Raw genomic sequence first — 15,080 nt, 5'->3', positions numbered from 1 at the left:
AAGAACAACAATAAGCCTAAACTTATCACCTTTCTTGAATACCTAGAAGTGATTTAAGATTTCGAAAAGGGTTTAATCTTACCACCTTAAGTTGAGTCTTGAAGGTTGAAGAATAAATCCAAGAGTAGCCACACACAAGAGTGCAAGAAAAATCTCACAAATTTTATTGATAATAATCTGAATAATCTAAGTCTAAAAACAAAGAATGCACCCCTTTATATAGATAGGGATCACGAAATTCTACCTAAAAACAAGTAAATAAAGTCCTAAACTACTTTGGACAACAAGTCCAACTACCTTAGGATAAGGAAAATACTAGGAAGCAAAAACCAAGTCATTCTTGGAAAGTTATTCCAAAAATCTTAGTAAAAGGAAAACATAACCTTAACTAACTAGGAAAGAAATAAATATAGTCCCATAATATATGGAAGTAAGTCCCAAACCAATCTTGGATAGAATCTTGAAAATCTTGGAAATCTTGAAGGAAATTTGCAAGCAACTTGCACTCAACATCTAGCACGACTATTGTACTATTCTTGGACATCAAGTAAGTCCTTTTTATGCTATAGAAACGTGGCTTTGTATAGGACTTCATGGGCTGCAAGTTTGGACACATTTTAGGTGCTAAATTGGTCCAACAAAGCCTGATTTGGACCTTCTTCAGAGGATGTTCTTGGGATCTACTCCACCTCTTATGGACATGAATTTGGGCTATAAAATAATTTAACACCTAGATAACTCATATCCTTTATCCTTAAGCTCTTCCTCCCAACTAACAACTTCTTTGATCGTTCCTAAAGTCCAATGACCTTGTTTTGCAACTTTTTAGCTTGAGATCTTGTTAAAGGCCCTCTTTGAGATTCTAAAGCTTCATCCTTGTCCTTGAATAGATTTGAGCTTCCTAGAATGCTATCACCAAGCACTTGATAATTCTAAAGTTTAATTTTAATTCCATCATCATGAGGACAAAATTCTACCTCAAGAATTCATTTCTCCACACATGAGCATTAATACATCACGTGAAATATGGCTACAGTCTGCAGCACAAAGGAGAATTTAATTTGCACATGCCACACTCATTTGGTTTTTTGCTTGCGTCGATATTTTGACCACAACTTTGCTACATTCATGACTGAAATCAACATTTATCCTATGATCCAATTCCAGAGCATCATCCATCTTATAATATGCTTGTTCACAAGCCTCTTTGTTTTCGAACTCGCTCTTCCCAGACCTGTAATCCCTAATAATTTTAGCAGATGTCACGGTTCCAAAGCGTGTGAAGATTGTATACAGATGTTCATCTTTTAGTATCTGCATTCAGTCTACAAACAAACAACACATTTTTAGGAGGCTTTATTTCAGCGTCAGGATGTCCACCACACTGTCAAGTACTACACCTATTTTGTCAAACTTCTGCAGCTTACTTCATTTGATATTTACTTTATAATATGATATTATAGGAGGCTTATAATATGCTTGTTCACAAGCCTCTTTGTTTTCGAACTCGCTCTTCCCAGACCTGTAATCCCTAATAATTTTAGCAGATGTCACGGTTCCAAAGCGTGTGAAGATTGTATACAGATGTTCATCTTTTAGTATCTGCATTCAGTCTACAAACAAACAACACATTTTTAGGAGGCTTTATTTCAGCGTCAGGATGTCCACCACACTGTCAAGTACTACACCTATTTTGTCAAACTTCTGCAACTTCTGCAGGAAGGAACGGTTACTCAGACCTCTTGGTAATTTGAAGAGACATCGGAGGAATGAACCTAGATAGCAAAAAGTACAGATACGTATTATCCGTAATTAATGAGCGTCAATGATAGAAAACGTTACAGAATCTTCACGAAACAGTTACGATTGCTAATTATAACGTTGCATTAATGCCATTAATTACTCATAATGGCTCTGTTGTGAGAGGAAAGAAAAGTATTACTTAGAAATAGCTATAAAAGGAGAGGAATAAATATTTGTAAGGACACAGAATATTATTGGAATACACTGGTTTACTTTGCTTTCTTTTATTTACTCAGCTATCGTTTAAATCAATTTTTCTTATTTGTTCCATATTTGATTATCAGTAACCCGAGTTCTTCTAAAATTAAGCTTTGACCGAAATTTCTATTTTCTGGTTAAACAAATTGGTTCCGTTATTGGGAATCTGATAATCTTTTACTTTCCAAATCAACTCTCTTGTCAAAATAACCATGTCGAATGTCAACGACAACAACCAACAAGATTTACAATAACAAGAAAATCAGCAACGACAGGAGAATCAACAAGGTGATGGAACTCGAGTCCCATCGCCACAAAATTCACCTCGACAATCCCGAGAGGGGACTCCTGACGGATCCGAATCGAATACGAATGATCAGTTCGAAAATAACCAAGCTATTGATGAAGCTTTGAAAAAATTAATCGCCCAACAGGTCAGTAACGCTCTTCAAGCTTTTGATAACCAACTTCCAGGTGCTGCTGGACACCTACTCCAAACAACAACGCCATGGAAAATCCTCGCTCAGGACTCGCTAACTCAGGCAGTGGAGGAACTCCTCGCGAATCTCGTGATGGAGGCTCGGGTAACCCAATCAATTCTGATTTACAGAATTTAGTACTAACCTTGCAGAAATAGCTCAAGGAACAGAGCGATCGCATAGAGCAAAAACCTGGAGTGCCGCCCGTAATTAATGGAATAGATATAGACAAATACTCACAACAACCTTGGAAGCCAAGTGCTGCTCCTCTACCAATTCCGAAGAAATTCAAAATGCCTGATATTCCGAAATACGATGGAACAACTGACCCGCGAGATCACGTAGCTGCATTCACTACCGGATTAAAGGACAACGATTTGACCAAGCAAGAAATTGAATCAGTATTGGTCAAAAAGTTCGGAGACACACTCACTAAGGGAGCATTAACATGGTAATCTCTTTTTCCCGAAAATTCTATAGATTCTTTTGATGAGCTTGCATATTCATTTATCAAAGCACACTCGGGAGCTCAAAAAGTTGAAAAATGAATGGAGGGCATTTTCAAAATAAAACAACGAGATACAGAGCTACTCAGGGAATTCGTAGACAGATTCCAGCGGGAGAGGATGATGTTGCCACGTGTACCTGATAATTGGGCGGCTATGGAATTTGCCAGTAATCTAAATGAAAAAAGATCAGAAGTCACGAGGAGACTCAAGGAAAGTTTACGAGAATTTCCAACAACAACTTGGAATGATGTTTATAACAGGTACAACACAAAGCTGCGGATAGAAGAAGATACCATCATTCAGTCTCTGAAAGATGAAAGGGTAAGTTCAAGACGAGCTAAAACTGGAAAAAGGTCCGATAAAAATAGATACGAGCCTTACATGGAACCAGCAGGAAGAGACTCGCGTTCAAAACAGGAAAACCCAAGGTACGCTCATAGATCAAGAGTTCATCATCTAGGTTCAGAAAAGAACGAAACACGCGAGAGACGCGAGATAATGACAGAAGCTCGAAGGCAAAGATCGGTGGTTATTCTTTTAATGTTAGCACATCCGAGTTGGTGGCTGTTTTAAGGAGCATGGGAGACAAGGTACGGTGGCTAAAGGAAATGAGATCAAATCCGAACAGGCGAAATCCTGACTTTTGGTGGAAATTTCACAACGATCACGGTCACAAAATGGCGGATTGTAGATTGCTGCAAAGTGAAGTTGAAAATTTATTAAAACAATGATATTTAACCGAATTGTTTAGTGAAAAGGGAAAACAAGCATATATAGAGAACAGGCAGGAGCCCCCAAAACCTCCTTCACCAAAAAGGACGGTTAATGTTATAAGTGGAGGAGAAGAGATCAATGGCGTAACATATACGACATCAAAGAAAGTGCCAAAAATTATAGTTACACACGGGAAGCGAGTTCGACAGGTTTTGGAAGAAGATAGTATTACATTTGATGATGCAGATGCAGATGGCGTGCTAACCCCGCATAATGATGCACTGGTAATATTTTTAGTTGTACATGACACTAATGTGAAACGAGTTTTGATTGATCCAGGTAGTTCTATGAATATCATTCTGTTAAGAGTGGTAAACGAGATGCAAGCTGATGATAAGTTGATACCTAAGGCACACACCTTGTCTGGTTTTGACAACTCGAGCGTCGTAACAAAAGGGGAGATAATACTCACCACGTTCGCAGAAGGAGTGGTCAAAGATACAAAATTTCAAGTGGTAGAAATGGATATGGCTTACAATATGATTCTCGGTAGACCGTGGATTCACGAAATGGACGCGGTTCCATCTACCTTACATCAAGTTATCAAGTTTCCATCACAATGGGGGATAAGGCCAATCCGTGGTGACCAACAAGCTTCACGAAGCATTAATTCCTTGGCAGATTCAAACACAAAAGTGATGAAAAATAGCAATCACAAGATCCAGTTGAGGATGCATCAACACGAACCTCAACTGAAGATGGACAACCAGATGTAGATTTGAGGCCAGATACTATTCAAGAACCAGAAGAAAATGAAAATATCAAAACAACGATCGAGGAACTGAAAGCTGTGGAGCTATTTGTACATTGGCCAAACAGAAAAATCTACATTGGAACTAACCTCAGCCTAGAAATGAAATCTAAGTTGATTGAATTTTTAAAGGCTAATGCAAATTGTTTTACTTGGTCCATTCAGATATTACAGGTATACCACCGGAGGTAATGGCCCACAAATTAATTGAAGATATATCGTACCTACCTGTCAAACAAAAGAAAAGAAAGCAAGGCTCCTTCAAAAACCAGGTGACTCAAGATGAGGTGCAAAAACTTTAAAAATTGGATCTATCCGCGAGGTAAAGTATCCAGATTGGTTGGCTAATACTGTTGTAGTACCTAAAAAGAATGGTAAGTGGCGAGTTTGTGTAGATTATACTGATCTGAATAAATCTTGCCCTAAAGATTCTTTTCCATTGCTACACATAAATCAACTAATTGATGCTACTGCAGGGCATGACTTGTTAAGTTTTTTAGATTCTTATTCAGGATATAATCAGATTAAAATGGATCCTCTAGATGAAGAAAAAGCTTCCTTCATTGTCGCGCCCCCTTTTTTCCCTTGACGGGGAAGTCCGGGTTTCGACATTCATGGGGCGAAATAACTCGTTTCCTTTTGGGATTTGGGTATTTGAAGAGTCGCCACCTAACAGATTATGGTGCGCTAGGGCACCTTGAGAAATAAACTCATGGACTAGTTTGCATTACCAGAGATTTAGGGCAAGTACTCGAAATAACCTTGAGGGCAAGGTGTTAGGCACACCTTGCGGTCCACAACGGTGGGTCCCGGTCGAACTTAAACTATGTGAATTAGTCATTTTAACAAATAAACAGTTTTAACACGTACTTGCTAGTAAAGGCATATTTTGACATTCTAAGCACATGTATGATTCAAGTAATGAAACAAGGGAAAGGCTTGAACAAGTTGCACATATATAAAGAAAAGTAAATTTATTTAAACAACGAGAGTTAGGAAAGAGGGGTCCTAGGTTGGTTAGCCTACAGGATCATACCCACAGAATATCCGGTAATCACTCCTCAATGAGGGGCTACACGTGACATTAGCACGTAGTCATCATATCCTTACTACCCAATTCCCTCTCCTTGGTCATAGCCTAAAGCGTTTTAGCAAGTTTGAGAGATATTCTATGCGTGCACTACCTGTACCTTCCTTGTGGCCCTGGAGGTATTTAGGACCTCTAATTTTGGTAGTTCTAGACCATCCTAAGGTATTTAAAGGAGAAAAGTCTAAGTGTCAATCAAAACAATTAGGACTGCATTTAAAGAGGGAACAATTAAAGGCTCACATTTTTACCTCCGCAAACAGAACAACTAAGTGCACGTCTCAAAGAACAATTTCAGGGATTTAAGAGAAAAACCTTAGAACATGATATCTAGGTGAGCAGAGAGTATACCGTATTGAATTGGGACCAAAGTGTCAAAGAACTGAATCCTGCTTGCCTACTGATTCTTTTAAACCTGTTGAATGTGAGCAACCTCAAATAACAAGGCACAATTTTATAGTTTACAGGGTCTTATTTGCCCTATAGGTTTTCCTAGACGCGTAATAGTGATATCCTAGGATCATGATATCTATTATTGATTAAGAATGCAACAAAATAGCAAACAATTTTCTTAACGGCAGTTTAGATCCTATAGGCATGTTCTCTAGTAATATTAATTAAGGCAGCATTGAAAACTTATTAAAGGAGCGGACAGATTAATTAACTAAACCAATTCAGAATAAATATGAATTAAACCGATTTTCTAACCAAACTAGTTTTAAGTCCTATAGGCATGATTATAATCAAACATAATGTGAAGCAAGTAGAATTCATTTGACCAAAGTGAAACCCCTATAGGCATGATTTCTATTAAAGCTAATTTTAACTCTTATAGGCATGATACCTAATTATTAAAAGCTGATTTAGATCCTATAGGCATGGCTTCTAATTGTGTGGAAGTAAAGCAAACAGAACTTATTTAAACCAAAGTAGATCCTATAGGCATGTTATCTAACAAACACATTTGAATCAACATGGACCCTATAGGCATGGTATCTACCCAACTTTACCTATAGTATATAACTACCCTCCCTTTTCACTAGTCACCCCACTGTTTGTTTACAATAATTATTACAGACTAATAAATTGAATAAAAATACATAAATAACATAAATTAATCTATAGGGAGCCTAAGGTAGGCCCAAATGATTTCCAAGCCTCCAGTAGTCTCAAATGCCAAAGTTCCATAGCCAATTTCATGTCTAGGTGTGTCAAAGTTTCCTAAGGACCTCAAGGATCTCGGGCAATGCTCACACCTAGACCTTTCTCAAATAACAACTGATTATTGTGTAGTGTGAAAGTGCCAGCTCTGATATGCCAGACTTCAAAGAGATCTCAAGGATCTCTAAGCAGTACACATACCAGAGGGGCAGGACCTAGTATTCTAGGAGTAAGTGAATGTGCATAATGGTTTGAAAGAGTTTAAAAGAAAGGTCTAAGGACGGAAAAGAACTTCTGAAAACCATTAGTGATAAAAACAATTTGAGGAAAGTGTAAAGAAATAATTTTGCAGTCAGAATACAAGTTAACGGTTTTAGGGAGCACTTTGGCAAGCAACCTTCATACAAGGGAAGGGGGATTGGGAACATAGAGAGTACACCTTAATGGAGCATACAAACAACATGATACATAGAGTTTTGAGGGGGTTCTATAGAACTAGTAGGTAGAATGTAGGTCATGCAGCAAAGATCACAGCAGAAACATGTTGAAGTCATTCTAGGGAGAGTAATTAACTTAGCAGGAGTGAGGCAGAATAGGCAAAGACTTAGATGGGCTTGTTAGGCAAGTATTAACAGGTGAAGGCATGCTAATTACACAAAGGCAGAGTTTAGGCATGATAGATAAACAGTAGTCAGGCTTAGTTTCATATGTAGACATGTTAAACAAGATAGCAAACAAGCAAGTAAAGTGGAAACATGCTAATTACAAATTTGAATAGGCAGTATTAGGCATGCTGGGTAAGCAGTAAACATGGGCAAGAATGGACTCAGGCTATATGGACTAAAGCAGTAAGTAAACACATAGGTTTTGATTCTTAAAATTAATCAAAAGCATACCTAGTTAAAGAATGAAAAAACACAAGATGTGAGAAAGGTATTGTGCAATTTCCAGCCTTGGCTTGCAGCCAACTAGAACAACAGATATCACAAGTAGCAAGGAGGGTAGAGAGAGCCTTTTTATAGTGTAAAAGTGGTAGTTTTGAACAATTATTCGTGTCCAGAAGTTAAAATAAGAGGGAGTTTATATAGTAATCAAGAGTTAAACAAAATAAGGCGTGGGATCAATTATGTAGCAATTAGGGAAATTCACATAATCACTCACACACGTAAAATCAGTAAGTCTTCCCCTTAATCAAGGGATAATCAATCAACAGTAAAAGCATGACAGATATTTAGGGAAGGGAATCAAGTAAGGCTTGGGTATATAGTAGGTAATTAGGGGTGAATGAACATGAGTTCAATTAAGGAAATAATTGGCAAGAATCAACAAATAACAAATAAGGCAAGAGAAAACTAATTAAGGCAAGAAGTTCAATCAAACCGAGTAGAGCAGTAAGAATCAAAGGTTTTGTTAAGGAAAAGAGTTTCAATCAAACCAAAATAAGAACTTCATAATAGTCCAGGGTTTAAGAGAAAATCACGTAAAGAGTCAGCAAATATTGCAGACAATCCAAACAGGCAAGGAAGGAATAGTCAGGGCTTAACACAGAGTTTTTAACGAAGCACATTGGTAAATCAAAATCCAAAACAACCCTGATTTAAGGAGAAAAATATTGGTTTACCATGAATAGTCGGAATGAACATAGACATATAGAGTCAGTAGACAAGTTGAACCAAGAAACTCAGTAGAGGCATATTAGGATAAGAAAATCACAAGACATCTAATTGGCTAAAGAAAAATCACTGAACCAAAGAAATGACAAAGTCAGTACACAAGTAGCTCATAAACCAAACAAAAAATGCCGAAAAATTAGGGATTTTAGTATAAACGAGTTAAGGTTAGAGCAAACCTAACAAAATCGATTAAAACATGTAGTAAATAGAAGATTAAATACTCAAAATTATCAAATGTTTTGGAAAAAGAAATTTCCGGAAACCCTAGTTTAGAGAAAATGAAAAAACATTCAAAAATCAGACAATTCTTGTAAAAAATCAAAAGGTTCTTATAAAACTCATATGAATTAGGTCCAAACCATCTCAGATCTGTAGATCTAAGAAGTTCAGAAGGAAGAAATTAGGGTTTCGAGAAGAACAACACAGAGGTGAAGAAGCAAGCTTAGAAACCCATAGATATAGGAAAATCTTACTCAGAATCAAACCGGAACAACCCGAAACAAGTGAGAAAGGGCCATAGATGCAAGCGGACTGACCCTGGTCCCTCGAGGACCTTAGAGATGGCAATACCAACGTAAGAGAGTCCATTAGAGGCCTGATGGTGGTGGGGAAACACCATGAAAGGCAGCAGATGACCGGCGATGTGGGTAAAAATTAGGGTTAAGGCTTGAGAGCTTTTGGAGAGGGAAGGGATTTCAGGGCGGCGGTTGGTGAGAAAAATGGCCGGGTTTTGGGGGGGATCGTTTGGTTAAAAAAGGAAAGGGTTAATTGTGGTTGTTGATCTCTATGATCAACGACCGAGATTCAATGAGATTGGGGCTGGGTCAGGCATTAAGTTTTGGGCTGGGTAGGTTTAGGTTAAAAATTGGGCTGGGTATTGGGTCAAATTTGAATAAAAATAGGGCCAGATTTTAAATAGCTAATTTTAATAACTAAATAATTTATAAAAAAATAAATGAATACCAAAAAATATCTTTGTGTATTAAAATGATTTAAAATAGTTATTTAACATTTTAAAAATATAAAAGATCATTTTATGCATAAATAATATAATTATACATTAGTATGGGCTATTATTGCAAAGATGTGCAATTTAGCCTAAACAATGTAAATGTAATTACAAAAATGCACTAAAAATATTTAAACACTATGTTGGCATAAATAATAAATTTAGATGCCTAAATCATCACAAAAATAATTTAAAGGAAAATTATTGTATATTTATATAATAGAAGAGAAGAAATAAATTGATTTGGAGCTTTTAAAACTATGAAAAAATTATAAAAAAAAAAATTATGCATGCTTAGCATATGTACTATTTTGAAAGTATATATACATGTTTAAAATATGTGAGGAAAAATTGGGTATCAACAGCTTCCCCTCTTATCTGGGAAGGATGAAAGAGTTTTCAGGTAAAGAAATGATGACCAATTTTGACCAAATGGGGTGTTTTTGAAAGATAGAGGTCAGACTCCGGTCTTGAGTTGCCTACATATCCCTGATTTGACAGGAATCAAGCCATGTGTAGTTCTGAATTCATTGGCAGAATATACCGATGAAGTCATTACATGAACGGACATAAGATGCAAGAGCAGTTATGGTGAACGATTAGGTTTGAGGTAATTTGAAGGAACTGGAGTGAGGTCGCTCCTGCTAGGATAGCGGTTGCTTGTTGGTCACCCGCAGATAATGAGATGCTGCAGACATGTATTTGTGCGAAAATTTAAACATGATGCAGATTCCCTTTGGACCATGAAGTTGTCTTCGGACGCTTTAAGGATGACGTCCTCAAACTATGATGTCCAGGGCCATGAATTGTTTAGTGCGAGATTTGTAGGCCATGAAATGATGTTCTCGGGCCATGAAGATGATGCCTCCGAACTACGACACCTTTGAATAACGATATGCAAATTTGAGGGATCCTTAGGCCATGGCATGTTGTCTTCCGGCTATGAGATTTATGCCTTTTAGACTATGATGCCTTTGGATAGATTGGCCGTATTTCAGCCCATGAGATGCAGTAATATGGTGTTATAAAGACAAGGCTTAGTCTTGTGAAATGAAGGTCATAGCTTAGCCCAATTGAAAAGCAAGTTAGATAGTACTAGAATAGAGCAATGTTTATGTAAGGAGGGACAGTGCTTAGTCCAATGAAAATGTGGAGGCAGGAATTAGCCTCATGCAGGTGTGGAGGCAGGGATTAGTCTCATGTAGGTATGGAGGCAGGGATTAGCCTCATGCAGGTATGGAGGCAAGGATTAACTTCATGCAGGTATGGAGGCAAGGATTAACCTCATGCAAATATGGAGGCAGGGATTAGCCTTATGCAAAATATGGAGGCAAGGATTAGCCTCATACAGGTATGGAGGCAGAGATTAGCCTCATGCAAATATGGAGGCAGGGATTAACCTCATGCAAATATGGAGGCAGGGATTAACCTCATGCAAATATGGAGGCAGGGATTAGCCTTATGCAGGTAGGGAGGCAGGGATTAGCCTCATGCAGGTATGGAGGCAGGGATTAGCCTCATGCAGGTATGGAGGCAGGGATTAGCCTCATGCAAATATGGAGGTAGGGATTAGCCTCATGCAAATTTGGAGACAAGGATTAGCCTCATGCAGGTAGGGAGGCGGGGATTAGCCTCATGCAAATATGGAAGAATGGATTAGCCTCATGCAAATATGGAGGCAGGGATTAGCCTCATGCAGGTAGGGAGGTAGGGATTAGCCTCATGCAAATATGGAGGTAGGGATTAGCCTCATACAGGTATGGAGGCAGTTAGCCTCATGAAGGTATGGAGGCAGGGATTAGCCTTATGAAAATATGGAGGCAGGGATTAGCCTCATGCAAATATGGAGGCAGGGATTAGCCTCATGCAGGTATGGAGGCAAGGATTATCCTCATGCAAATATGGAGGCAGGGATTAGCCTCGTGCAAATATGGAGGCAAGGATTAGCCTCGTGCAAATATGGAGGCATGGATTAGCCTTATGCAAAGAATGAGGGGAAAACGAGAGTAGCATATGTCTTAGCTGAAGATATGTTTGGCATCTGATGGCCTGACTGATAGTGATCTGGTTGAGTGTATATATTTGCGGATGCTATGGCTACGTCAGATATGCTTGCGTTCAAAGAAAAATTGTAAGTTTTGTGAGGGGAGGTTGGTTCGTGCCTTTGCCCACTGGCCTTGCTTTGCTTTGTTCTTGAGGCCTTTTCGAGTTTCCCTGGGTAACTTTGACTGTTACAGAAATAAAGTTATCGAAAATATGCAAATTATTGATCAAAATAGAGTTATTTTAGAAACGTATTGATATATCAAGTGATTTGTTTTAGATGAACTAATGACTGTAACACATTTCAGAGACACTGCAGCTTTCTCATGTTAGAATTTTGAGGGTCCTCCTCAAAATTCTGCCCTAGTTTGGTAGATGATCCTTCGGCCGTTTGCGGGTAATGAGCCTTGTTAAACTTTCTTCGGAATTTTGAGAATCCTTCTAAAAATTCTGCCCTAGTTTCTTAACTGATTTCTAACTGTCTGACATATGTTGGGTTTGGCTGGACTTACTCCGAAATTTTGAGGGTCCTCCTCTAAATTCTGCCCTAGTCTCTGATCTTGGAAATTTTATTATGATATGACCGAACCCATAAGGCTGACTATGTATCCCCTCTTAAACGGGAATCGGGTCAAGCATAGTTCAGTTACATCTTATGAAAAAATGTAAATAATCTAAGTATAGTATCTCTTGACTGCGTCTGAATTGATTGGTTTTGGCCAAATTTCTCCATCCATTTCTGTGAGTATAAGTGCTCTTCCTGTCAGCACCCTATGGACCATGAAAGGACCTTTCCAGTTGGGAGAGAATTTCCCTTTGGCTTCATCTTGATGTAGGAAGATCTTCTTCAGTACCAGATGTCCTGGCGCAAATTGCGTTGGTTTGACCCTTTTGTTGAAAGCTCTGGACATTCTATTCTGATAAAGCTGACCATGACATATTGCTTTCACTCTTTTTCCATCGATAAGGGCCAATTGTTCATAGCAGCTTTTTATCCATTCTGCATCGCTGAGTTCGACTTTTTGTATAATCCTTAAAGATGGAATCTCTACCTCGGTTGGGATGATAGCTCAGCACCAAAACTAGCATGTAGGGAGTTGCCCCGGTTGATGTACAAACCGTGGTGCGGTATCCCAACAAAGCAAATGAGAGCTTCTCATGCCATTGTTTGTGGTTTTCTACCATCTTCCTTAGTATCTTCTTGATGTTTTTGTTTGCGGCTTCTGCGGCTCCATTCATCTGAGGTCTATAGGCTGTGGAATTCTTGTACTTGATTTTGAAAGTTTCACACATGGCTTTCATCAAATCACTGTTGAGATTGGCAGCATTATTAGTAACAATGGGCTCGAGAACTCCAAATCGGCAAACAATACGATCTTTGACAAAATCTGCGACGACTTTCTTTGTTATAGCTTTGTAAGATGTAGCCTCTATCCATTTTGTGAAGTAATCAATGGCTACCAGAATAAACTTGTGCCCATTTGAAGTAATGGGCTCAATCGGACGATGACATCCATTCCCCAGGCGGCGAATGGCCAAGGTGAGCTTGTTGCATTGAGCTCGTTTGGCAGCACTTTTATCATATCGGCATGCACCTGGCATTGGAAGCATTTGAGGACATACTGGATGCAATTTGTCTCCATGGTCATCCAAAAGTAACCGGCCCTAAGTATCTTCTTAGCCAAGCCAAAACCATTCATGTGCAGGCCACAGGTCCCAACATGTACGTCCTCAAGCAGTTTAGAAGCTTCTTTTGCGTGGACACATCTTAGCAATCCCAAATCAGGAGTTCTTCTGTACAGATTTTCTCCGCTGTGGAAGAAGTGATTGGACAATCTCCGGAATGTGCATTTCTGAGTGTGGTTTGCATGCTCCGGATATTCTCCCTTTGATAAATACTCTTTGATGTCATGGAACCAAGGCTTTTCATATGTTTCTTCTTCAACATGAGCACATCTGTTTCTCCCTTGTGCTTGATTTTGAAAGTTTCACATAGGGCTTTCTTTTTATCACTGTTGAGATTGGCAGCATTATCAGTAACAATGGACTCGGTAACTCTGAATCGGCAAATAATACGATCTTTTACAAAATCTACGACGACTTTCTTGGTCACAGCTTTGTAAGATGCAGCCTCTACCCATTTTGTGAAGTAATCAATGGCCACTAGAATAAACCTGTGCCTATTTGAAGCAGTGGGCTCGATTGGACCAATGACATCCATTCCCCAGGCGGGAATGGCCAAGGTGAGCTTGTTGCATTGAGCTCGTTTGGCAGTACTTTTATCATATTGGCATGCACTTGACATTGGTGGCCTTTGCAGACGTACTAGATGCAATCTATTTCCATGGTCATCCAAAAGTAACCAGCCCTGAGTATCTTCTTGGCTAAGACAAAACCAATAATATGCGGGTCGCAGGTCCCAGCATGTATATCCTCAAGTTGCTTAGAAGCTTCCTTTGCGTTGACACATCTCAGCAATCCCAAATAATGAGTTATTCTGTACAAGTTTCCTCCACTGTGGAAGAAGTGATTGGACAATATCCGGAGTGTGCATTTCTGATTGTGGTTTGCATGCTCCAGATACTCTCCTTTCGTCAAATACTCCTTGATGTCATGGAACGAAGGTTTACCATCTGTTTCTTCTTCAATATGAGCATAATACGCCGGCTGATTATGGATTCTTACTGGGATGGGATCAATGAAATTCTTATCTGGATGTTGTATTATAGATGACAAGGTGGCCAATGCATCGGCAAACTCATTATGAATTCTGGGTATATGTCAAAACTCTATCTTCGTGAACCTCTTTCTCAATTCATGTACATGGTGCAGATATGGCAATATCTTAGAATTCTTGGTGGCCCACTCTCCTTGTACCTGGTGCACAAGCAAATCTGAATCACCAATTACCAACAGCTCCTGAATATTCATGTCGACTACCATGTTGAGTACTAGTATGCATGCTTCATATTCTGCCATGTTGTTGGTGCAGGAAAATCTGAGTTTAGCAGATACCAGATAATGTTGATCGGTTTTTGATACCAAAATTGCTCCAATGCCCACTCCTTTGAAATTTGCAGCTCTGTCAAAGAACATCCTCCAACCATCGTATGTTTCGGTAATGTCTTCCCCTACAAACGACACTTCTTCATCAGGAAAATATGTTTCCAAGGGTTCGTATTCTCCTCCCATTGGGTTTTCAACAAGATGATCTGCCAATACTTGACCTTTGACCGCCTTTTGAGTTATGTAGACGATATCAAACTCACTCAACAGTATTTGCCACTTAGCTAACTTCCCAATTGGCATGGGTTTCTGAAATATATATTTCAAAGGATCCATCCTAGATATGAACTATGTAGTATAGGCACAGAAGTAATGCCTCAACTTCTGGGCCGTCTAAGTCAAAGCACAGCAAGTGCGATCTAGCAGAGAGTATCGTGCTTCATAAGGCGTGAACTTCTTACTCAAGTAATATATGGCTTGCTTCTTTCTTCCTATCTTGTCGTGTTGTCCTAGAACACATCCAATGTCTCCATCCAATATAGATAGATAGAGTAGCAAAGGTCATCCCGGCTCTAGCGGGACCAAAA

The 15,080-nt window shown here is 38.9% G+C and overlaps 1 protein-coding gene across 1 annotated transcript; it reads right to left on the bottom strand.

The window, feature by feature from the left end:
* Window positions 1-12,161: 12,161 nt before the first annotated feature.
* LOC138885350 (uncharacterized) lies at window positions 12,162-14,829 on the bottom strand. The gene is made up of 5 exons (XM_070166293.1): window positions 14,365-14,829; window positions 13,851-14,154; window positions 13,387-13,620; window positions 12,607-13,082; window positions 12,162-12,413 (listed from the first exon to the last, which is right to left on the bottom strand). The coding sequence occupies exons 1-5, from the start codon at window positions 14,827-14,829 to the stop codon at window positions 12,162-12,164; spliced, it is 1,731 nt and encodes a 576-aa protein (XP_070022394.1).
* Window positions 14,830-15,080: the final 251 nt, after the last annotated feature.

This window comes from Nicotiana sylvestris, chromosome 2 (genome assembly GCF_000393655.2).
Source record: "Nicotiana sylvestris chromosome 2, ASM39365v2, whole genome shotgun sequence".
Classification (NCBI taxonomy): domain Eukaryota; kingdom Viridiplantae; phylum Streptophyta; class Magnoliopsida; order Solanales; family Solanaceae; genus Nicotiana; species Nicotiana sylvestris.
This window is presented reverse-complemented; position numbering and strand designations above follow the sequence as displayed.

What these genes read in the sequence shown, in the direction of transcription:
- LOC138885350 (XM_070166293.1), bottom strand. Translation starts at nt 14,829, where the DNA reads ATGGATCCTTTGAAATATATATTTCAGAAACCCATGCCAATTGGGAAG. An exon ending in CAAGAAGATACTCAGGGCTG is followed by an intron (nt 13,621 to 13,850) that starts GTTACTTTTGGA and finishes CAAAATGGGTAG; the next exon opens with AGGCTGCATCTTACAAAGCT. An exon ending in TGGTTCCATGACATCAAAGA is followed by an intron (nt 13,083 to 13,386) that starts GTATTTATCAAA and finishes TTCCAATGCCAG; the next exon opens with GTGCATGCCGATATGATAAA.